This window comes from Hetaerina americana, unplaced genomic scaffold (genome assembly GCF_022747635.1).
Source record: "Hetaerina americana unplaced genomic scaffold, ioHetAmer1.1.p SCAF_1, whole genome shotgun sequence".
Taxonomy (NCBI): Eukaryota; Metazoa; Arthropoda; class Insecta; order Odonata; family Calopterygidae; genus Hetaerina; species Hetaerina americana.
In genome coordinates, this window is record NW_027286069.1 from 11,318,160 (window position 1) to 11,344,641 (window position 26,482).

At 37.1% G+C, this 26,482-nt stretch overlaps 1 protein-coding gene across 7 annotated transcripts in view; it reads left to right on the forward strand.

The window, feature by feature from the left end:
- Positions 1–26,482, forward strand: part of Rbcn-3B (WD repeat-containing protein Rbcn-3B) — a 174,329-nt gene that overhangs the window by 32,805 nt on the left and 115,042 nt on the right. For 6 of the 7 annotated variants that reach the window (XM_071585492.1, XM_071585507.1, XM_071585515.1 and 3 more), the window contains 9 exons: positions 1,368–1,450; positions 3,223–3,382; positions 7,014–7,234; positions 9,597–9,792; positions 10,051–10,256; positions 12,602–12,779; positions 13,316–13,453; positions 18,648–18,716; positions 22,290–22,397. In XM_071585492.1, coding sequence (XP_071441593.1) covers positions 1,368–1,450; positions 3,223–3,382; positions 7,014–7,234; positions 9,597–9,792; positions 10,051–10,256; positions 12,602–12,779; positions 13,316–13,453; positions 18,648–18,716; positions 22,290–22,397 — 1,359 coding nt within the window. The remainder of the gene's footprint in view (positions 1–1,367; positions 1,451–3,222; positions 3,383–7,013; positions 7,235–9,596; positions 9,793–10,050; positions 10,257–12,601; positions 12,780–13,315; positions 13,454–18,647; positions 18,717–22,289; positions 22,398–26,482) is intronic. The other variant, XM_071585530.1, reaches the window with a different exon arrangement.

The window sequence follows — 26,482 nt, forward strand, 5'->3', positions numbered from 1 at the left end:
TTACAATGCAACGATTTCAGAGGGTAAAAATCATTTGCCTAAGGCGAATGATTTTTACACTCCAAAATTGTTGCATTGTAATGTGCATATTGCAGATGACTCTGTTAAAAGTTACTGTTACGGCATCTCCTGCAGTTTCTTGGAACACCTTGCTTTCATCTTTCATTTGGCCATCTTCCACAAGTTCTGGTCCTTGAATCAGTTCTTCAATTGTGTTTCTTCAATCTGTTTCCTATTTCTCATTTCCTATTGGGATATATTAGAATTAGTTTTTGTGATATTTCATTTTTCTTTCCTCAAAGTGACTCTTCACTCGTATCTTTTCTCAGTGTTTACCCTTCATCAATCTCTGGTTGATTTGTTCTCTGTAGCTTTCAATGTCTTATTCCTTTAGCTTTTTAGATTCTCATATTCCTTGGTTCCATAACTTTTCTCACAAGGCACCATTATCATGCATCATTAATAAATGATTATTTGAATAATTTAGTCAAGAGACTCCCACAGCTTTGAGAGGTGTCAGCTTCTATTTTTGTGATTTGGTTGAATTGGTTCTCATTTGGTTGGCAACAGTTTCACATCCATTAGATGGGATGCCTTTAGGGTGTTAAGTAAGGTTCATTGAATTTTGGCTGATGCATGTGTGGGAAATCTGCCTGTCTTACTCACAAGCTCTTATTGGTCAAGGAGGCGAAGATCCTCTTCCTTGGGTTGGTGAGTACATACTCCTCCTCCTCTCAATTGCAATTTGTGAGTTTCTTCGTAATCTTAATTACTTCCAGTCTAGCATCCAAGGAGGACTAATTTTCTTTAGTCATCAGTCAAACTTTCATCCGGCCAATATTATGGCCAGTGATGCACCACAATGGTGGCTTGGTGAAACTATTTCTTTTGTCAGCTCCCTTGTATTATTTAATTTTACATATCACTTATTTATTTTGCATTTAAAGCTTGAGTTTATTTAATGCATAAATGAAATTATTAAAAAAATATTAGTACTAAACGAACAAATTGATGTCTTGTCAGGCAGGGATAACAAATGAGGGAATGCCTTGTCCCTGGGTACTTTAAAACCCTATCTTGAGCAGTGCACTTTGTATGCACTGCTATTTTGCAAATGGATGAAATAATGAAATTCATGAAAGGACAAGGAGCCAATTATTTAGGCAGTCATTTACATATTAAGCCACTCACCACACCTAAAAGGAAAATGATAGAGTACAAAAGAGACAAACCAAGTGCACATAGCACTAATTTCACTTAGAGTAATTCTTCAAGTTTTTCCTTTCATCCTTGAATACCAAATATGGGTAATGAAATGTTTTTTCCCTTTCCACACTTACTTAGTCATTTGATTTCACATTCAACAGGTTTGCCGCCAAATTATACCACAAGTCTCACCAAAGCTTGGGCTGAGATGAAGCCACCACCAGTTGGAATTCTGGATCAGTTGGTTTGTTGAACCTTTAAATTAAAATAATTATTTTTCTCAGTAGAATTGTAATTTCATCATTACTTTGTAAATTTTATAAGTGATTGTTTGGAGTAAGAAATGTTTTGAATTATGGATTGATCAACAGAAAAGGTAAATTGAGTAAGTTGCACATTTCATGCTTGCTTGCACTGCATTGCCAACATTATTGACATTAATCTCTTATTATGTAAACCATCTTATCTGCATAATATATAGCTTTTGTTCTTTACTCCATTGAGTGGATCATAATCATGAAAATCATAGAATTGTCTAATTACAATATTTTATTTCTCATTTACCGCTCCAATTTTCAAATTTGCTAATTAAGATGGCTCTAAATTTCTTAAAAGGAAACCCATTCAAAGGGTTTTGCATAGTTTATTTTCTTTCAGTTTTCATTTGTATACCCTGTATGAATGTCGACTCGTTATTTTGAAGATGACTTATAACGCTTCAAAATTAGTATTATAAATTGCATTCTTTTATACTTGAACCAGTTTTCATCATGTTGTCCTCAAATGTTAAAAAAGGAGATTCATTTACATGAATACATATTGGACATCCCCCATGGTTTCAATAGGTTCTTGTCTTGAGATTCTTTAACTGCATTCTCCAATGACTTTTCAAATCTCCCTCTTCCTCTCACAGCATTAAATTCTTCTCTCATATAATCTCTTCAGTTACTTGACTCTCATTCATTTTACCAGCATAGCCAAACCACATAGCTCACTTCTCTCATGCTTGACTGCATCCAATTCACATTCCTTCATGGCATGGACGACCATTGCCTAGAACACATTTGTGGTAAACACAGAAGAGTATTTCTTCTATTTTTACCAATAATTTTTCTTAAGTGCCTGCACCCATCATATTTAGTGGAAAATTTACTTATTCTAATATACCTAAGTCTCACTTCCATGCAACGACATGGGGAGGAGTACACTTTTATTCTTTGCCACTTTGGTTCCTGGAACCAACATTTCTTGCTATAGAACTCCATCAACAAACATCCTGCTGGAATTTTCATTCTGTACTATCTCTACATCTATCCCTCCATCTTTTATTCAAATATACTGCTGATATGTACAAAGTCATCTACTTTAATAATTATTTTGATTTGTATCCTCCCGTGCAATCATTCTCCCTGTGCTTAATAAAACACAATACTTTTGTTTTGGATGCATTTACCCGCAAACTAGAAGTTTCAGGAAGAGCATTTATAAAACACTGTATGTGTTTTCATGGTAAAACACTGTATGTGTATCTGTTGGGACAGGGGTGAAAGAAGTATGAAAGGCTAGTGGAGTTTGGAAGAGGTTAATGGGTGAGAGTAGGCTTCCAATCATAATCTTATACAAGGTTTTTCTTGATGTTGCCCATACCAAAAAAGCATGAAGAGTATGCATTTATATTCTACAGTTACATCTATCATTTGATCTGGTATTAACCGATGTTACCTAAACATTAGGAATCAGTTTTTCTTAACTTACATTTTCAAATGCTTCCTTCAGTAAATAAGTTCATACTAAACACTGAGACTCTAGTCATGTGATATTCCAAAATTTTGTTGTAAGTAAATTTTGGGGTAATATAAGCTTCATATGATGCGTAATAGTGTTGTTTTGTTGCATGGAAAATATTATTTTCTCTTAAGGGAAGCCCTAAAAATCAGTAATATGCAGCTAATTAGTTCTTTCCATTTCAATATTCCATGCTTTCCCATTTGTTATTCATGGATAACCATTTTGCAGGATACCCCAGAAGTTCCTGGAGTAAAACTTACTGCCAGTATCTTTTTACCTCAACAAGGACGTTTGGTATGTGGCAGAGAAGATGGCTCAATAGTAATTGTACCTGCAGTACAAAGCATAATGCTTCAGTTGCTTCATGGAAGACACCAACAATATGATGGTAAATTTAAAAGTGTAGCTATTGCAAATTATCTAGATTAATTAGCTCAAAGATATTTTAGTACATGGTGGTGCAAAGTGAATTTGTAACGTTCAAATGGAAGTCCCAAAGGTGTACTATTATTGACATGTGTATGGATTTTTGATAGATCTATTAGACTTATATTAATTTTGAGGTCTTATGTTCAGTTAGGAATTTGGTAGAAAAGTGGGAAATTTCGGTAAATGAAACGAAAAAGTAGCTCAAGCACATCTCTATTTCTTACTCACAACACACACGCACCATTTTGTATCCTCTCTCCCGTCATGCTTCCGACTCCAACCCATTCCCATACCAATGTTCTCCCTCCTCTTATGGGAAAAATATGGAACCATACCTCTATTTTTAATATCAGTCTTGTTATAAGGTTATCAATTAGTTAAGAAGCAGTTAATATATAGATAGCAGTTAAGAAAGACATTGAAGCCCCAAAAAATGTGAGGGAAGTCATCAGAGTGGAAAGGATGGCAATGCATTTGATGATCTTGTTGGGGCTAGGAGGATTTACAGAATGTTTCAGGTAAGAATGTGAAATTTTAAGAATTATGTCAGATGTGAGTGAGATAAATATTCTTGATTGAAAAAGATCTTATCAGTTGATCTCAAAACCAAGGAAAAGGTTGTTCTCTATGGAGGTGTCAATGAGGAAGGAGCTAATAAAGAGAGTTATGGAAGAGACAGGACATCAATGCCATGTCTTTAGCGCTAGTAAGATGATGTTAGGGCAATTAGAGATGCAGTGGCAAGTGCAAACTTCAATTTTTTCGTGTTGAGGTTGAATGGGAATCCTTGGCCTTTAACTTAGCCATCATCTTCCACTGGGTTGCCCTTCTCATTAATATTTTTTCACAATTTGATTGATTTGATTTCAAGTAAAGGTAAACGATTAAAAAAAGTAAAATTTCTTTCACTTCAAATTTATAAAAAATAAGATTCTCTTGACGAAAAATTAAAGTTAATATCCCCAAAAATGCATGGGTATCATTAATCTAAGTTAAGTAAATTGTTGTGTAGCAAGTGACAATTGTACATTTACACTTGTGATGATGTACCACTGTATTCCTTAGATGTTATAACATACTAATAGTAATATACTACCTTGATCAAAAATTTCCCGGAATTTATTCAGAAAATTAAAAATACAAGTTTATTCATCTAAATCTATATTGTCCCCTTCAAAGTAATCCCCATCGACTGCAACACACTTATGCCAGCGCTTGATCCAATCCTCGAAACATTTTTTATATTCAGTTTTCGGTATGTCCATCAGTGCTTCCTGCGATTTTTCCATTACTTCCTCTCGGCTGCTAAAACGCGTTCCCCGTAATGGTTTTTTAACTCGATTGAACAGAAAGAAGTCACAGGGAGCCAAATCAGGTGAATTCGGTGGCTGTTGGATGGTATTTGTTGCATTTTTCGTCAAAAAATTACGAATAATGATAGCACTGTGCGACGGTGCGTTATCATGGTGCAAAATCCACGAGTTTTCTGCCCACATTTCTGGTCTCTTTCGGCGAATTGCTTCACGCAAACGTCTCATAACGCCCAAATAATACTCTTTGTTTACTGTCTGGCCTTCTGGCAAAAATTCATGATGCACTACACCGTTGTAATCCATGAAAACCGTCAGCATTGCCTTCTTTTTTGACTGAAAACGACGTGGTTTTTTTGGTCTCGGCTCATTTGGTGAACGCCATTCACTTGCCTGATGTCTGGATTGCGTGTCGTACTCATAAACCCACGTCTCGTCTCCAGTAATGATCCTTTTGATGAATGTGGGATCGGATTCAGCCTCGCAAATCATGTCTTTTGCGACGTCAACACGGTGTCTTTTTTGCATGAAATTGAGGTCTTTTGGCACCAACTTTGCTGCTAACCCAAATCATTAACCACAATGTCTTGGGCGGATCCATAGGCAATGTTCAAGTCCTCCGCTATTTCTCTGATGGTTAATTTGCGGTTATTGACCAACATTTCTTTTACTTTATCAATTTTTTCACCGAATTTCGATGTCGATGGTCTGCCACTGCGTTCATCATCTTCGATTGACTCACGACCACTTCTGAACCGCTCGTGCCCCTGGTAAACGACCGTTTTTTTTAGAGAATCGTTGCCGAAACACTTTTCCAACATTTCCAACGTCCGTGCGCCACAAAATCCGTTTTTTACGCAAAATTTAATACAAGTTCGTTTTTGCAAATTTAAATCCATTTCTGCAATTGTAAAAAATCGCCAACACACACAGAGATAGATGTACTCTTGGCTACGTAACTTTTGCAAATGTCAAGTTATGACACTAAGATTTAAAGGGAATATCAACAACAGATGTACCAATTTAACAAAAAAAACAGAACTCAAATCGGAACGATGGGAGCGGCACACGGTGGTTATTCCCGGAACTTTTTGATCAAGGTAGTATACATGTAATCTCTTTGTCGACTAATGAGAAACCTTATTTAAATTACCATCAGATTTTGATGTCCTAGTTTGATAGATGATATTGTTGTGCAGAACAAGGCAGTAGAAATAGATGATAACAAAGGAGTTTTTAGAAAAATGTATGGAAGAGTGTTTTTGAATTTATGCATTGTATTCAACTTTGATATGGAGTGTAGTTTTTACCGGCGAGTATACATGATCATTGAAGCACTATGATAAGCAAGAATTGGAGGTTTTTGAAATGTGTGTTTTCAGAGAAGGATGGAAAAAGTGAAATTGATCGAAAGGAAAACAAGAGATTAGGTTTGAAGCATGGTAAGGGAGGAGAAGGGATTATTTGGAGACATCAAAAGGAGGCTGGAAAGATGGCTACAGAGTATTTTGATTGGTAGTGGTATGTTAAAGACTGGTAGAGGGGAGAATGTTTGGCAAATGAGGAAGAGGCAGGAATGGGATAGAGATGTTGGGCAGAATGAAGGGAGGAAGTATGCAGAATTGAAGAGGGGCTTATCTTGGTGTCAGGTGGCAGGTTAGGAAATGTATCATTGTATAGTCTTTGACAATCCTAAACCAGTGAAATACCAATTTTTATTACATTGTATTTATCAAGTTAAGACAATAATGAAGGTACATGGCGAGAAGTCATTAGATCAAATTTGATCCTATTCCATAAAAGAGTTAAGGGCCATTATGTGAGGACAATAGGACCATAAGTTCAATTTCACGTGCAGGGAAAGTAAAATAAATAGAAACATTGATAGAAGGTTACTTAGTAGTCCAAACAGCTGCCTAGATGAAGATCAGTTTGTTGCAGTGATGTTCAGTCTATTTCCATCAAAAACCTAGTTTATATGATAGACTACCAAAAGATATAATAATAATTATTTTCTTCGTGTTACCTGCTACAAGGATTCTGCTCACAAATATTTGAGTAGCTATTTTGCAACCGCGCACCATGGATTAAGCATACTGTTCCACAGTAAATTTAAAATTCTTTATTTAACATAAAGGTATTAAATGGGATGGCATTCAATGGTATGGATGCCAAAACTGGAGCTTTTTATGTGCATATACTATGGCTTAATGCCATTATACTTCTGCATTGTTGAGTTAGTAAGAAGTTTTGTCACCCTTTGCATTGTGTTCAAAATAGATTGGCCACCACACCAACTCCTTTTGGGCCACTCTGGGAGGGTCAACTGCCTGTTATACCCCCACAATGTGCACTCTCATTATGAACCATCCCAGCTGGTCTCAGGAGGGGTGGACTTTGCCGTGTGTCTCTGGGACCTCAATACAGCATCCTTGCTTCATCGCTTCTGTGTTCATGCTGGGGAGGTGACCCAGTTGTTGGTACCACCCAGTGACTGTAGTGTAAGTTTCTCATTAATAATTACTTGAGTTCATTATGAGAGCATAAATCTGAAGTGTTGCGTACATCTCTAAATTGTGGAATTTCTATAGCCTAGCTGTAATATGTATAGCTATAATATGAAAGTGAAAACTTGATTGTTTGATCAGGATTTTAACCATAGCATATTTCCCCCTTTTGAAGCACTGATTCTGGATTCCATTAAGTAATCATTCCATATATCAGGCAATTGTCAGCTGCCATAAGAGTTTTGCAGCCTAGTAAGCAACACTTGTATCAATTGTAGACTACTACTTCAAGCACTTGGCTGTATTGGAGGTAATTTTTAGTGTCCTCTCTTGAGCCAGCCAGTCTCCAAAACACTCATATGAGGACGTCATGTATCACTTGGCCCTTGGTAAAGTCAATCCAACAGCTTTCTTTGATCATTATGTTGGTAGCCTATGTAATGTCTCCCCTTATTATGGGACACTTGGGTAATGCAGCATGTTATTACTCTGCCCATTACAATTGTACTCCATCAGTTTTTTGATTTCTCATGCGCATGAAGAAATCTGGTTTTTCACCCATATTTTCATTTGGTTTACTCATTTTTAGGATCCTTACCATCTCAGGCAAGGTTACAAGTATTGGGACTGATTTTCTATTTCTATGTATCTCAGATTCTGTATTCAGGTAAAATTTACCCTCTTTAGGCATTGATTCATCACTGTTATGGCTTATGTTTAGGTTGAATCTCTGTATTACTTTTCTCATTTTAATCCTAAGATGACGATTATGCTTAGTACTTAACTGAGGTTTCAATGTTAGTTTTTGTACCTCTCATTGAAATTAGTTTACAGTTAGAAGACAAGTTGAAGGCTTTAAGAGGCAGTATGAATATGCGTGTTGCCATATTCACCAGTATATAAGATGAGTATATTTTTCACTCGCCAGATGTCAAAAATGGCAATCCCTTACTTTTGAGCCTCATGGAAAAAGAAAACACCAATCTAAGAATGTTACCCATAGAGCTCCAGTGTAATGCACTGCCACTTACAATTAAAGTAAGTCCCCTTATGTCATTAATTTTTCCTGAAAATTTCCATGTACGTTGAAAATCATGTTATCCAAAGCAAGCTTATACTAGTACTTAGTTTATGTTCTTATGCCAACAAAGTTAGCTGCAATGTTTTTACAGTTTGCTACTAAAAATGTTGAGGGCTTGAGCAGAAATGACATAAAGTACCATCCTATGATTCTCCAATATTCTCAATTCTCCAGACTTCTCTGGTAGGATATTGTTTCTGGTATGATGGAGAAGATCCAAAACAAATATGAAATAAAATATTTTGAACACTTGATGCAATTTTTGCTGTCATAGTTTTTTTGACAATGAGGGTTAATGTGTGTAAATTTTATAAAATTCAGGTAAATCAATAGTCAAATTTGAAAGTCAACCCTGATATTGTGTGTTGAATGGGTAGCTAAATTGAGGATTGAAAATTATCACCAACCCCTAAAAATTATCTTGTGACAGGTCATCAAGGATGTATTTGGTCTCTTTGCTTTCTTCAACATTGCTCAGGATTGTGTGTTTAAATCATGAGGTGTATTTCAGTTTTTCTGCCACATAACACTTAATTTCCCCTTGTTTGGATTCTGTTGTTCAGCTGCCAATATTTAGTTGAATATTTTCATATATTTGTGTCATGTTATACTTATTATGTTGCCTGTTCCTTTCACCATAAGCTCCAACCATTGATCTGAAGAATTTTTCCTGTATAGTCTTTGTCTCATCTTTATATGTGACAGTTTGAAAGGAATAAGTCCCTTGTAATATCAAAAGAAGTGGTAAGATTGATTTTGGAGAGTCGTGAATTCATTATAGAATATAAACCACCAAAATTGGCTAGCATGTATTACTGTCAGCATTGATATTATTAGCTCTTGATCAAACAACTAGTGCTCTCCCTGAGAATTTTAGTTGAGGAGAGAATAGGCCCAGTCTTTACATGTCTTGGTTTTTGGAATTGCCTCTTGATACATGAAATGTTTGAAAGATATAGCAATATATAAAATGTTTATATTACATATTTAGCCCAAATATACAATACTATTGTGTGATTAATTATATAATATTTGAATGCTTTACGAACATGAAAATTATTTAATGGAAGAATCTGGCAAATACATCAATTGTATTATGTATATTTTACATAAGTATTGTGCTTGGGTGAAAAATAACTTTGCGTAAAAACAACCAAGTTTCAGTATCTGTTAACATTTTGATCCCCTGAGAAGTTTCCAAATTCCTGTATGCACCCGCCAGTGCAGTATGGTTTTTTTATTAATGGTCTTGCTTTAATTTTTCCCCTAAAACAGCCACGGATACAAAAGTGTGTATGCAGTGTTGGAAGTGATCATTCTGTAGCCCTCCTTGGATTAACAGAACGCAAGTGTGTTGTATTGGCTTCACGTCATCTTTTTCCTGTTGTTACAATAAAATGGCGACCTCTGGATGATTTCATGGTTGTTGGCTGCTCAGATGGAACTGTTTATGTTTGGCAGATGGAAACAGGTATGTTGGATTGTATCATTTAAAAGTAAATTGGTGGTTTTTGCAAAAAAAATGTATGGGGTGTTACATATTCGAAAACTCTCTTCTGACTGAATGCCTGTGTTACTGGAGCGAAATTCAAATCAGTTCACCAAGTTGTGAATCTTAGCCACCAAAAACAGTCCTCTCCAAAATACTGCACATTTTTTTCGTACCTGAAGTGGCAAAAATTACATTCATTCTTTTTTTCCATTAAATGGTGGTTCTTTTCTTAACCAGGGCACCTGGACAGAGTGCTTCATGGCATTAGCGCCGAAGAAGTTTTATGTGCGTGTGATGACAATGTGGCGGGAGGTGGCAGTGGTGTTAGTGGTGGAAGTGGAGGCCTTGGCGGTGGTGGAGAAATGGGCCTGGCAAATCCTGCCGTGCATTTTTTCAGAGGCCTGAGACATCGTAACCTCTCTGCAATAAGACATGCAACTCAGGTAAGGCCTTTAATCCATTTGGTCTTGAATTGAATCTTCCTACTCTAATGTCCTGCCCATGATATCTATTTTTTATCAGTAAATATTTTCAAAAAGTAAGGGTACATCTGTATGGCAACTAACATGCCATTTTTCACAGGGTAGTAACAGATATTAGTCAGTGTATAAAATTAGTCTCAGAGTCCATTAGTTACCGCCCTAATTGGTTGAATACTATTAAAAAATTTTCATGCTCTTTGAAAATTCTTTTTTAGAGTGTGGTACATATTTAAGTATTAGCAGGAATGAAACACTTCGTGCACAGTGTGTGCTAGAGTTTCCTCTTAAGGCAAAAGTTAATTGCCCTAAAAATGGTTTTACTCCTTGTCCCTGAGCAAGCAAAGATATCACTATGTAAATATCACCACACAATTTGTTCAACTAGAGTGCCTTCCTCTTTTCTTTTAATTATGCAATTGATGAATTTAATGTCAGATATTTTTCAAATAATTTTATTGAAAAAAACAGCGCAAGGAAACTGTGTTATGCATGCATTGCTAATGGGAAAATGGCACAATATGCTGACGGTAATGATTAATCATAACAGATACATCTCACCCTGGCTAATAGCACCTCTATCAACAAAGTGGGAGAATCGGGAAATGTGCATTAAGCCAGGCATTTGAGGAGAAGTCGAAGCTATTGGAGGGTTAGTTGGGGAAGTGCTCACATTCCTTCTGATGGCACTCACTTCCTCAAGCAAGGGACTTTGTTGGAAGGAGGGGGAAATTTAATGGAAGGGGAACAGTGAACAAGGCAGAAAAGATGGACTGTCACCGTAGAGAAAAGCCATCCCTAGATGGCAACACCTTGAGATCAATGATGGTTGTTTTTTGAGTGCAGGAGATATATCTTTCCATATTTTTGTTGCAATGACATTATTTTATGTAATTTACATATTTGCTCTCTTTTTATGCTGCATAAATTTTCAACTCCACTCCCCTTTCAAGATGGGGCATCAAAAAGAACCTACCCTCCCTATTTAGCCAGTCACACATTGCACGGTTCTGTGATATTGGAATCCTTCCTACGGAGGAACCAACATTTTCTTTCTGCTGTAGGTTGTGGAAGTACCCTCCACAGCATCAATATTTGTAATTGCTCCAAAATTCCATTGTTGAAAAATCACAAATTCCTTCATTCATGTGTGTCTCATGCAAAGAAATATGTGTGCTGAGATTTGGAGGGATATTTAGTTTCAGTGTGAACAAATGTGCATTAATGAGTCTATTTTCTATTATACATTGATATCATAGTAATATGCCTGTCTGTTTTTCTACCAAGCCAGCTACTTTTCTTGCTAGATCTGTTCCTGAATCACATTTTTATATATAATTTAAAATTTAATAATGATGTCGAGGCATAGTAGTCAAGTGAGTAGAGCACTGGATTGCCAACCAAAGGTCCCAGGTTCAATTTTGGGATGAAGCCTGTGGGTACCCTCAGATTCACCCAAGCTTGTAATTTTTTGGGTACCATAATTTCCTGGGAAACCATAGGTGGCACATGGAAAGAAACTGTCCCCCTCCTACCCTAATGTGTGAATTTCACACACTGCTGGGCTTAATATTGGGTGAGCTCTACCGTTGCCTATCAAACAAGCCTTTGGATTGATAACCAGGGGTTACTTAACAACTTGGAAACAACATTTCTTCATGCCTCTTGCTTTTTCTTCATGTAGTTAATGTATTCCTTGCATAATTCTCTACTTTGCCACACCATGGAATTTATGGCCCCACTTGACACACACTTGTTGATTTCCAAAAGTCTTTTTCTCCAAAAAAGTCACTTGATATTTTTAAATTTTGTTGTCAGGTATCATTGTATTTATTGATGGGCACACAGGTATACGTATCTCTTAAAGTCTATCTAGAGAAAAGTAAAAAAAAACTTATTTTGCGCTATTTGTGATTGGTTACATGGGTGAATTGAAGGTGTTTCATTGGAACAGAGTACTTGTATGTTGTGAAAATTGTAGATTTGGTTAATTTTTGTAATGGCTAAATATTTATTCATTGCTTAAGTTAGTGGGAATTCTCTATATTTTTAATACCAACATCCCTCACGCATAAAGTCCCAATATGCCAAGTGCAATGTTGAGAGATGCTCCACCATGTTTTAGTGATATCGTGTAGGATTCATGTACTAGAACTATAGCAGGAGAAATTCTGCTTTTCATTCTCTTTGAATGGTGATTTTATAATTGTTGTTGTCTGCAAAAGTAACTGATCCTTGCTGCTTATCTGCATTCTTTTGAACTGACCTCTCTATCCCCAATCATTATCCATCTCTTTTCTGCCACATAGAGAGGATTGCATCAACTGCAGCAGCTTCATCATGATTTGGAGGGAGAACATGGGGAGAGTGCAGAGATGGCTCTCCTGAGGAAAAGCCGTGCTTTCCCCCTCATGGTGCAAGGTCTGAGGACTAATCCCAGAGATCCTGAGGGTCATGTCCTTTTCTTTGACATTGAGGCACTTGCAGGTAATTTGGTAATATCTCCATTTGGAATATCATATTACTTGTTTAGCACATTACTAATTTATCAGTACACTAGAGTCATAATCCTCTTTTCTGGAAAGATAATCTATTTTTATCACTTATTGGTCCCAAGAAAATATAGATATGACAGCGGCACATTCTTTAGCATAATTGCTGTTGTTTTTAAAAGTTGTACATTTTTACCTTATGTCCTTCAGTTTTTCTATGAACACTTCACAAGTTGCTGTTGAAACTTTCATAATGGGCCACTGCTATAATCACTGAGTAACTTTGGTGAAATCACACAAATGAGAATTTTAGCTATTAAGGGAGGCGACTGATAGCTGAGGTAATTTACACCTTTATAGATAGGTGGATAATTTGGTAGAGGTCGAGTTTTATTGGCGTAGGGGAAGGGTGAAGAGACCCCTGGTGTTTGCATTAGCATAAGAAAAGATGCCGATTCAACACCCAACGCGTGGCATACTCCACTTGAAGTGCTCTCACATGAAAATAAAATTCATTGATTTCCTTTCCAGTTCAACTCCTGAGTGAAGAGTATAGCACCATGTCACCTGGTACTCTTGAAGCCCAGGGATTAATAAATCAGTCGGTGTATAGCAAAGTTATTGCTCTTACACAGTCTGCATCCCCTGAAGCACACAAGAAGATTGCTGGTAAGATGTCACATTTTATCCATTTCATTCATTAAATTAACTAATCTATTATGTTTACATAAATAGAGAGTATTGGGCTATAAGTATTTGTTTCAGTGTTTTCATTGAAATTATTATTGATTAGGTTATAACAAGCTATTTATCTCATGAACGTGCATCTGCCAAAGTGTTTCCTTTGGCTGAGGGCATGTTTTAAATAATCACCCTTTTTTACTTGTAATCGAAGCAGTGCTTGACAGATATTTATATTCTATTCATACAAAATTTTATTTCAAGTTATGATTCTATAGTAAAGCATTTTGTTACTGTTAGTATGCACTTGTGAATGTTTTGTATAAAAAGTATCGGGAAAATTTTCGGAAAAATAGATTTATTTCAGATATTACTACAATGCCTCAAAATTCTTCAAAGTACATCCCTTGAGCACCAAAACACTTTTGCCAGTGGATTTGCCATAACTCGAAGGCTCCCTGGTAGGTGGATTCGGGAAGGTCCTTGAGGCTACGTGTGCGAGCTTCATCAATGGTGCACCTAGGTCCCATGGTGATGTTCTTTGAGGGAGGATTTCACTTCTGAGAATAGGAAATAGTCTACTGGTACCAAGTTGGAACTATAAGGGGGTTGGAGAATTGTCGCATCGTGTTGCAGAAGGTCTTCGCCAGCAGACACTTTACTCTGCTCTTGGTCATCAACCTTCGGAACGAGTTCAGTGCAGATCTTTTGTATCACCAAATTTGCAGTGATAATGGTATGCACGGTCATCTTATCAATGGCATTAGGATCTGCGATCATGTGTATATTTAACCAAAGGTCTGAATTCAGTACTTCACTCACACATCAGGAAACAATTGTTACCGATACTTTTTATACAAACCGTGTATGTATAATAGTTACGATGAACTTAAGAATTTAATCAAAAGAATTGGAGGAAGTGCATTTTTCTTTCAAATGAAACTTGAAAGCATGGTAATAATGAATGAAATGCCACATAAGCGCATAGTACACAGGAGAGAATCATTTAACTAATGAGAACAGTACTTGATCGCCAAATTCTCATTTCTCAAAGCCTCCAGTTAATTTGCAAATATTCCGAAAACAGCTATACATGCATAATAAAACTATCTATTCTGCAAAACGGGTAAATATAAGTTGGTAAAAATAAAGCAGTGGTAAGTTGTATGACAAATTAATTTTTCTTGGATGGATCTGTATGGACTAAATGCAAGGATTTGTATAAGTTGACTTTTAGCTTTTATAACTGTATCCCAGATATCCAGAGTCCTGTTCAGCCAAGATGTTTGCTTTCAATGCCTAGCCAACCTCCTTTGAGTCCCTGGGAAAAGTCGCCCTAATTAAGTTTTACTTGGCAGAGTTATGGGTGAGCACTTGTGGTTGGCAATCCCTTGTTCTAATTCCAGTAATGTGAAATGATTTTTTTTCCAGGTGCTATGCTCTTAAACAAGTGAATTAAGTTCTATTAACAAAATGTAGATTCTGTCTTAAGCATTTATTCATCTTGAAAAGCTAAGGCAATGTGAATGACCATTAGCTACTAAATTTAAAGAATTGGGAGAAGTAGGAAATGGATATTACTGGGAAAGAATCCTGAGTCAATACATGTATGAATACCTATTGTGATATATAAAATCTAATATTTTGGTTACCCATTGAGCATTGCTAATTATGAAATTGTTGTGTGTATCAAAGAGGTAATATATATTGAGATGGACTTATTAAATGATGAAATATCATGTAGAAGACTTGTAAGTGACCACTGACATCCAAATTACTCTTGGTCAGTTTTAATGTGATAAGGAGGTAAAAGATTTAGAATGATATCATCCATGAAGTAATTACTAGTACAAAAAAACTAATATTCTTGGAAGACTGGAAACCAGAAATGTAACATTAAATGAATCAATTTCCATGAATGAAATTAGATTAGAATAAACTTAATTGATTTCAGTATGAACCAACAACAGGTTTGTCTACTGCTTTATATGCCCAAGAGTAATCATAGAGAGAAAGAAGTAGATACGAGTGTATATGTGATCAAGTAGAGAAAATGATTGGTGCATGAAGTTACCTGTTACTTTGATCACGTGTTAGTGATGAGGCATTGGAATGCAGTGACGGGCAAAGGTAGAGATGCGAGGGGATTATAACGGTGAAGTTTAGTAACGAAGAATGACAAAGAGGGAAAAAATGAATAGAGCTTTGCAGTAGCCTTCATTATAACTGGAAAGTGTTTTGATAATCACAATACAAGTAGGGTCACATGGAGAAGGACAGGAGAGTCAGGGAGGTATCAGTTACTTATGCATTATGGTGAGGTTATGTGATAATTGGGAATAGGTGAAGGTAAGAACTGGAAAACAATTCACAAGTATTACAGTTTCTTTGACTCATTTTGAAGATAAAAATAAATCGAGGATGAGATTCTCGCATTAAAACAATCCTTAAGACTACATATAAATAATTTGGAATTAGTGAGGGTGTCCCCTGAAATTATGTGCAAAAGCCAGTCATTACATATGCATTTAGTTCAGTCAGTAAACTGGTTAAATGATTTATTCATTACAGCATATAAACATAGGATTTACCTTACATACACTCTTAGAAGAGTTTTTAATAGTCAAAACTCAATGAACCCCAATGTCACATAGGCAATAGGAAAAACAGTTTCCTGCAGGGTAGGCAACCAAGTCAAGCACATGATATTGTTACATTTATTTTGTATGTGATGCTTGATAAACACTCCTCTCTCTTCAAGTTTTTCATATCGAATGTTCAGAAATACTAGAAAGTGGTTGGTGGAAATAAGTTGATAACTACCCTAATATATCATGCTAAACCATTTGTTTAATGAATGAGTTGGTTGTCAGTAGGGGATTTTAACAGGATATACTACCTTGATCAAAAAGTTCCCGGAATAACCACCGTGTGGCGCTCCCATCGTTTCGATTTGAGTTCTGTTTTTTTTGTTAAATTGGTACATCTGTTGTTGACATTCCCTTTAAATCTTAGTGTCATAACTTGACATTTGCAAAAGTTACGTAGCCAAGAGTACATCTATCTCTGTGTGTGTTGGCGATTTTTTACAATTGCAGAAATGGATTTAAATTTGCAACAACGAACTTGCATTACATTTTGCGTAAAAAACGGATTTAGTGGCGCACGGACGTTTGAAATGTTGGAAAAGTGTTTCGGCAACGATTCTCTAAAAAAAACGGTCGTTTACCAGTGGCACGAGCGGTTCAGAAGTGGTCGTGAGTCAATCGAAGATGATGAACGCAGTGGCAGACCATCGACATCGAAAGTCGGTGAAAAAATTGATAAAGTAAAAGAAATGTTGGTCAATAACCGCAAATTAACCATCAGAGAAATAGCGGAGGACTTGAACATTGCCTATGGATCCGCCCAAGACATTGTGGTTAATTATTTGGGTTTCCGTCGTGTAGCAGCAAAGTTGGTGCCAAAAGACCTCAATTTCATGCAAAAAAGAGACCGTGTTGACGTCGCAAAAGACATGATTTGCGAGGCTGAATCCGATCCCACATTCATCAAAAGGATCATTACTGGAGACGAGACGTGGGTTTATGAGTACGACACGCAATCCAGACATCAGGCAAGTGAATGGCGTTCACCAAATGAGCCGAGACCAAAAAAACCACGTCGTTTTCAGTCAAAAAAGAAGGCAATGCTGACGGTTTTCATGGATTACAACGGTGTAGTGCATCATGAATTTTTGCCAGAAGGCCAGACAGTAAACAAAGAGTATTATTTGGGCGTTATGAGACGTTTGCGTGAAGCAATTCGCCGAAAGAGACCAGAAATGTGGGCAGAAAACTCGTGGATTTTGCACCATGATAACGCACCGTCGCACAGTGCTATCATTATTCGTAATTTTTTGACGAAAAATGCAACAAATACCATCCAACAGCCACCGAATTCACCTGATTTGGCTCCCTGTGACTTCTTTCTGTTCAATCGAGTTAAAAAACCATTACGGGGAACGCGTTTTAGCAGCCGAGAGGAAGTAATGGAAAAATCGCAGGAAGCACTGATGGACATACCGAAAACCGAATATAAAAAATGTTTCGAGGATTGGATCAAGCGCTGGCATAAGTGTGTTGCAGTCGATGGGGATTACTTTGAAGGGGACAATATAGATTTAGATGAATAAACTTGTATTTTTAATTTTCTGAATAAATTCCGGGAAATTTTTGATCAAGGTAGTATATCTATTAGTGTCGTTGACAGTATTCACATATTTATGGATGACATAGCTACAGCTTAGTTTGCACCCCACCAGGTGTTTATTTGATCGAATTTCTTGTGAATGTGGGCATAAAGCCCACATTCACAAGAAATTCAATCAAATAAACACCTGGTGGAGAGCAAAGGTTGGTGTCGGGAAAGGCATTTTGATGTGCATACAAGCATATTTTGTATGAGTGTATATTGTCTTGTGATAGCTATCAGTTTGGAGAAACACATTTATATGAAAGTAGAACAGCAAGAAATGTTAAAAAATCAAAATGTGTCAGAATAATATATTTAGTTCAACCTGGGAAAATGGCATTTTGGTTGAGAATTGATGAATGTGTTCTTTCATTTTAAATAATGTTATTTCATTATTTATCTCCTTGGAGGAATTTTAAAGGTATACCTATTTCACCTTTAAATAAATGATTAAGTTAATGTTTTATTTTAAATGTTAGTCATCCTCTGCATATTTTTAAACACATATCCAAGGTATACCCTTGTAGAAGTGAAAGAAAAGTGCATTACTATTTATGGAATACACATAAGGTTTGGAGTAATCCCTAAAAAAGCTCTTGACCTGAATTTCTCCCATTGAAAATTCATTCAAGACTTTATGCCCACAAGTTATGATTGATGTACTGTTGGGCTTTTCGTATTGCATTTGAGTGTTCTTTAAAGTTAAATGGTTCCAGGGTAAGATTGTTTAACTATGAATATATGAAAGGTCATATGATAGTATATCATAGCATGCAACATTTTCTATGATTTTCTCCATACTAATTCAGTTTTATTGCTTTGTCTCCATTACCATATTCCTTGATACATCCCTCCTCCTGATTTGTTAAAAATCACTTTGATTATCCTGTTTAATCCCTTTACTCTTTTATTACTTTTGGTTTTTGAACCCTATCCTTCCCCTTGGAAGACTTTTTCGGCAGGGTGAAAGACAAGGCTGGGGACATGGAAAGAATTCTCAAGGAGAAAGACAGACATGGTATATAAATCTCTTCATTGTCAAGCTATGTTTTAGTCATTTCATGCATTTAGACTTAGAATGGCTAGAACTCACTGTATTTGCTTATAGATTTTATTTTCCTGGTTGATTGTTTTTCTAGATGCTTTGTTTTTTTATTTATTATTTTTGAAAGAATGATATCTCTGTTTTGAGCTATCATAGGGACATTCAGTAGAGTGCACCATTTAGTCATTGCCATTTTTTGTTATATTTAACAATACCCACTAGACAGTAGTTTTTTATGATAGTTTACTAGTGGAACCAAATGCTGTATTTCATTTATTTAAATAATGCGGCTTAACAGAGGTGGATAAGTTTTAAGTATAACTTCCTGAATTCTCTTATTATTACCTCTTATTAATTTTTAAAGTAGTTCTAGTTATTAATTATACTTTGCAAACACTAAAGAAATTATGTGACTTGCATGTAGCTTGTAATCATTTTTGTATAACATGAGTCTCTTAGTATAAAAATTGATGCTAATCTGAATATTACATTGATCATCATTTTGAACGAATGCAGTTATGGCTATCATCAATTGTTCAAAAAGTAATTTATGCATTAGTGTATTGTGTGCATTCACTTCTCAGCTCTGATATCAAGGCAAATTGCAAAAAACATCTGGTGATGTATTCCAGACCCCATTCTCCATCAGTATCAAAATCACTATTACTCCACAAATCTCCTGAAATCCTCAGTCACCCCATTTCTAATTGAACGGCTTCCCACATTCAATTCTTTGATAACTGCTTCTCTGTTACTACAATAGAAGTCCTCTCCAGATCAGCAAGCAACGTAGAGTTGACAATCTGAAAAATTGAAGAAACAAATTTGGTTTATTTAGAGAAATGGAAAAAATCAGTTTTGGTGGGGTGATCAAACACTTCTATTTAAAAGGCTTAGAACCGAAAGAGATCAATGCTAAGTTGGATGAAGTTCGTTCTACTCTTGTGGTTGCAGCTGTTTACAATTGGGTGAATGAGTTTAAACATGGCCATACATCCACAAATGATGAACACCATTCAGGGTGTCCAGTGGAAGTGACTTCCTCCTAAGTGATTGATGAAATCTACGGTGTGGTTTTCACTGATCGATGAATCTAAGTTTGCAAAATAATTGAGGCTACAAGATACACGAGGTGGCATTGAACTAGGTACATACAATGTTTTCAATTTTGTACAAAAAAATGGGTATGAAATAATCTTTGCACAATGTGTGCCACATTAGCTCTCAGTGGAGAATAAATGCAATCGTATGATCCATTCAGAAGCTGGTTTGGCACTTTTCCTAACGAGTTTCTGCATCAATGCATAACTGTGGACAAAAAATTGATACATAATTTACTAAACTCCAGGGACAAAGGAACAGTCAAAACAATTGGTTTCTAAAAGCAATCTGGCTCCGAAGAAGGCCAAGATGGTAAAATTGGCTGATGAGATGATGATCATGGTTTTTTTGATTATGTGGAATCATCTACATGCATCGTTTCTGCAAACGATAAATTGAGAGTATTATGCATCATTATTGTACCGGTTGAGCTAAGAAATGAGGAAAAATTATCCTCATTTGGCAAAGAAAAAAATTGTCTTTCATCAAGGCAATTCATGGGTGCACACCTGCATAGTTTTGATGGCAAAAGTTATGGCATTTAAGTTTGAGTTACTACAACATCCACCATATTCACCAGATTGGTCCCCAGTGACTTTTTTGAATTTCCAAAGTGGAAAAAATGGCTTGGCAGAAAATGATTCACCTCGAACTAGGAGGTTGTTGCTGACAAAGGTGCCCATTTTAAAGTTCTTTAAAAATCTCACTTTATGGATGGCTTAAAAAAGTTGGAGAAATGGCAGGGAAAGTGTTTTGAGTTAAAAGGAGATTATATTGAAAAATAAAAATATCTACCTAAAATTATGATTATTGTTGAAAAATAAAAATATCTACCTAAAATTATTTGTTTTTCTATTTTTTCAGAAGGGCTTATTGAACAAATTATGTATATTGCACTCATTTTGGGATTTTTCAGGAGATGAGTGGCATTTAGGAGTGGCAGTTGTCTGGACTCATTATTTTTTAACATGGGTTAAATTTCCATTAGTATCTGTAGGATTTTTTGAGTGCTAACTAGGTAGTTGGTGAAAAGGTTGAGATTATCGGTATCCTGTGTTTTGGTCTGAGGAATGTATCTGGCAGTGTAGGGTAGGATTTTTCCATCAAGTAATTAGTGTAGGTACACAGGTTTGCTAAGGAATGGAGGAGGGTATCTGTGCATTGCTGGAAGGAGGAGCACGAATACACATGCAGTGGCTGTGGATGGAGAACTTTAATTCAGGAGACTATGTTTGGAAACTTTTATGCTTAAAATTATTTGACAGCCTTGATGACTTGATACTACTCCTTGAACTATGGTATTTTTTGCGAATAGGATTATATTGCTTACAAAGCACTAGCTGCCTTTTAAAGGAATGCAAGGCAGACCCTAGGGTAATGTGCACTTTTCTTTTCAGTAGTAATTTCTGAAATGAGGGTAAAATCAATAGTTGCTGATAGTCACCCAAGATGTAATTCTTATTTGCATCAGGACTGTGTGTAGTTCCCCAGTTTTTAATTTTGTTCCTTTTACAGTAGTGCTGAATAATCTGTTGGCCTAATGTTCTGCAGGCATGACTTTAGAACTGTAGCATTCATTTAGGTAGTTATAAAATAGATTCAATCTTAGAGGAAAAGTCAGCCATTCTCAAGACTTATTTTTTTGTGTAGGTTAACGCTTGATCCCACAGTGATTGTGGTTTTTGGTTTGAAATTGTTCTCTTTTTGTATTAGTATATTAAATTAATATTAAAATTACATTTTTAGCTGTCATACCATTCTTTTTTTCCCAAATCTTAACAGTTTTGTTTTTTTTCTTGTAATTTCAATAATCTAATAATGTGAGATAGTGATCCAGGAAATCTTATCATAATTTCATTAATTGAACAATCAAACCAAAATAATTAGCCTTTCAACTGTTTTATGTGTACAAAATGTCTTCAAAAGATACTTGAGTTGCTTTGGAGGGGAGTTGTCTGTTTTTTTGTTAGAAAAATTATATAATATCCATGGGACCACAATATTTGTTATTAAAAGTATTCATTCTTTTGGACAGTAAAATATTGAATTTTCTGTCATTTTCAAATTCAAGTGCACAAGCATACTGTAAACATATTTCATATTTTTGTAGAATAAAAGTACTATTTCTATCATAAACTTCAGAGTAATTCCAACTCTTCAGCAGAAAATGACAGTGAAAGCATTGTTTAAAATTTAGTCTTAATGTAATTATACGTAAGTACATATTTTCTAATATAACCCATAGTGGTGGTATCAAACTCTAGTATATGTGTTCCATCATTGGAACTTCCGTGCACATACCTGTCTGGGGAGCTGAAATCAACCAAAGCTTAGTGAAATCTTTTGCCTTTTGAAAAATATTGATATTATTATTTTTTTAAACAGTGCACATGATGTGCTAAATTGTAACTTTTTTCTTTTTCTTAATGTATGTGCATTAAAAAGGACTACTTGCAAAAATGAAGGAAGGTGCTGAAAATGTTCAAACCAAACTTCAAGCCAGAGCAGAGATTGCAGGATTCCGGCAAGGGCCCGATGGGAGCCCCAGGAAAGGTAAGAATATACTTTTACTAATGTTTGAATGTTCTCCAATTTATGCTGACCCAGTTCTAAGGAGTCAAGCTTTCATATGCTCTACTGTCAGTTGATGATCTTAAGTGTGTACTCAAGGGTACATTTTGATCCATTCAAAAATAAAAGGGCATACAAATGCATGAACACTATCATATTATTGCATTATCATTGATAGTCAATCAAGTAGTTTTAGTTTTATTGTCTTTTGATAATTAAGTTGTTAGCTTATGGAAAGGAGTAGTGCTTATGAAATAGAATTTATGAGAATATAATTTGACCATAAAGGTCATTAGAAGCCATTAACTTGGAAAAAAGTGTGTGTAATTGAGGACAATAAATACTACAATAATTACTTCAGTGGAATTTGTGTGAACACAAATGCAAGAAAGCTCACGGTGTACAATTTGATCAATTCCCAGCTGAATGATTTAGCTGGTTTACATTACTTGGTGACTGTGTACATAGTAATTCTTGAGAACAGTATGTTCCTTGAAAGCCCTTAGAAATTCACACAGCAGGAAAGTACCCCTTGAGTAACTCAGATCCATGATCTTACCCTTCAGTAGGGGAATGACTTTTACCCTGTGAAGTTTTCGCAATAAAGGTAGCGAGGGCTTGTTTGCATCAATGGATCCTGTGTGGTGTGCAGGTGTAGGTGAAGATGCCTTTAAAAAGAGAATGAATTGATAACAAAGAGTTAAAGTAGATTTTTTATAAAGTAGTAAAAGCTTTGATATGGAGCTTAGTTTTACCTGCCTTGGAAATTTCATCGCTAAGAGGAATAAGCGTAGATTGGAAGCTTTTGACCAGTGGATGTGAAGACAAAAACAGAAAAATAAAATGTACAGATAGGAAAGCATATGAAGAAGTGGTAGGGGAGGTGAAAAAAACTTTTTTGGGAGAAATTCGAAGAAGGTAGGAAAAGTGGATGTTAGAGCTACTAAAGGGGAAAAGAATATTGAAGACATAGATCAGAGAAAGTTGGGTAAGCCATTTAGAGTTAAAAAATAATAGGGAATTAGGACGGAATTATTTTAAAAATCCTTTTGTTTGCGTTGAATATGTTGATTTTTTCGGCTATGTCAGGAATTTCTTGTGGGTCAGGAAATATTATTGGTATTGCCGCTAAATGACCGACCATCATGTGCGCAGTCACCCACTCCATATTTAATTCATAGCTGTATATAGTGTTAAATATTATTTAATCTGACTATTGTTTATCCTGAAAGAATTGCGGTAGCAAAGATGTTTTAGCGATACAGACTGCAGCATCCTTCTGGAGAACTCGAATTAGACTTCTCGGCCGGATTCATACTTGTTCGTTAAGAGCAAAGTAGGATTCTCCAACCTTTAAGGTACTTTCTCCAAAAATAAGTTTAAGAAAATACAATGTTTTTTATAAGCCTTCTCGCAAAGTATATATATTTGGATCCCTTTGCTCAATTGCAAGCACGCAATATTACCTCAGGGTATATGCTTGAGCGAATCCAATTTATCTGAGCAACTCCGGCAAGAGTATGTATAAAAAAACGACTTCAACTTCCGTCGGGGTTAGTGCAAAACACACGTGCTTTCGAAATTAATACAATCGAGAGCCACTTCCTTTAATCATTGTAGAGAATGTGTATGAGTTCATTTACTGTACTTTTCTTAATTTACATTTTCAACACACTATTATCCAGTTAGAAATACGTTTTCTCTGAGGAACCTAATGAAATTCCTCATTGAAATGCCAAAATTTGTATTGATCGTCATGAAATTATCGCATTATTTCAGTCACTATGTTGTGTAAATTATTCACATGATGAGCCCTGCGCGACTGAACTTCCCGGGTCCATGTTAGTTGAGTTCATCGGAATATTCCTGTACGTGATGACGTCCATGATGTCTTTAAGTTCTAATATATATATTAGATAATGATTTCATATTAATTGGCCTGTAATTACCAGACTGATCATCTGTCACACCACTTTATAAAATGCGGGTGACATTTTAAAATTTACTGTTCGTATAGATTGAGCCTTCCATGGCTGATTTATTAAGTATTATTTCGACTTGTGTAATCGTTTTGGCTAAATTACTCGTATTTAGCCAAATACGACTAGTATATTTTACGGCTCAGAGGATTTGTTAAAATTAATGTTTCGTTTAGATTTTGTAAATATGTATTCGTCGGTTGTTACATTTGGTATGAATTTAGAGTTTTCTGTTGACAGTAGGATTCGCCGTCAATTGACATAATTCGTGGAAACATATTGGAAGAACCCTTTAAGGAAATTCCGTTTGCGTTCTTTAGAAAATGATAACAACATTTTTAGAAATGAAGGAAAGTTTATTGCGTTTTTTTACATATCAAAGGAAAGAGTACAGGTCGTTGGGAAAGTTTCATACAGGTCATCTCAGTCACACACTTCACACACGCTTATCTGACGGACGGGAAAGAGAAACGGGTGTTGGGTGCTGCGAGGGTGCTTAGTCGACGCGGTAGGAGACGGCGTGTCCGGGGGTGTTGACGACGGTGGTGAGGGTGGCCTTGCGGGTGGCGAGGGGGGCTTGGTAGGGGTAGGTGTAGGGGTAGGAGTAGGGGTAGGCGTGGGGGTAGGCCTGGGGGTAGGCGTAGGGGGTGATGGGGAGGATGGCCTGGCGACGGCTGCGGCTCTTGGCCTCGGCGTGGGCGGCGAAGTGGGCGTTGCGGGCGGCGACCACTTCAGGGGTGTCAGCGACGGGCTCGGGAGCCACCAGGGGGGCGGTCTCGGGGACGGCGGGGGCCACTGGGAGGTCGTTGGAGGCCACGCGGAATCCGTGAACGGCGTCAGCGGTGTAGCTGGTGGTCACCACCTTACCCTCGGGGTTGACATAAGAGTACTGTCCAACGACTCCACCGAGAGCATCGCGGAAAGCGGTGTGGGTCTGGTCGATGGAAGCGTGACCGAAGGAAGCCTGGCCGAACTCATCCTGATGAGGAAGGAAAAACGGAGGTTGAAGATTTAGTGACATTTTCAGGATAAGATATTTGGCTCGGAGAATCCCTTATAGAAATACTCCAGAATTGCCTCGTGTTAATGTAATGACTTGTGGGATCTTAGTGCCCTTCATTTTAATTTTGGCTCATTCCCCTTCAATTCGAATTAGGGCTGAGAAATCAGAACCGAGCAGTGAAAGACCAGAAAATCCCAGCAATGCAATTGACTCTCCAGTGATTTTAATGCTCGCTACTATTCGTGAAAACCCACATAGTGCGGCAAAAGGCATTTTTGATCCAGTTTGTGGTTTCGGGACGTCTTTCTCCACTCACCTGAGCGTGGTACTGGTGCTTGGCGGTGAGTCCGGTGTAAGGGAAGGGAGCAACAGGGGCCACGGGGGCCACGACTGGCACGCTCTTCACGGTCAGGGGAGCCACTGCGGAGTAACCATAGTTGTAGGGGTAGTTGTAGTTGTAACCGAAGTTACGGTAGTAGGGGTAGTATCCTCCATAGTGGTAGGGAGTGACAGTGGAGTATTCGAAGCCAGCCAGGGCACAAGCCACGACGGCTGCAAGAACGACCTGGAAATAAAATAAAGACAAGGAATTATTAGCGATGGACCTTTGACGTACACTTTCAGCTACCTAGTCCCATCCTTCGAAGTTTTTCGAGGTTTCCTATCAACGCGGAGGAGCATCGTGCGTTCCCGAGACTCGATTGCTCTTTCATTGCATCTCCAACTCCTAAACTAGACGGCTGACGCCTGCTTGAAATTACCGAACACTCACCGTAGCATGAGTGTCGGAACCGCTTGAGTAAGGTCGTTAATTGTGGCGGGAAGATACTCGAATCGGGGATGCGAAAGGGATTTCGAGGCGAGGACGGCCCTCTCCTCCGTTTTTCCCGTCGCGTCGGCACGCAGTCGGGAGGGGGGGTTGGTCTGTTTCGGAGGCGGCAGAGGAGGCGTTGATCGCAGAGGAGCGAGGTCGTCGCGGAGGATTTGGGCAGGGCCGGTCGCCGCCCGCGCTCGCGGAAGAAGCCGTCTTCCTCGAGAGGGAATCGAGACTCGTACGCGCATCGTTCGCCCTCCGTGTCCACGAC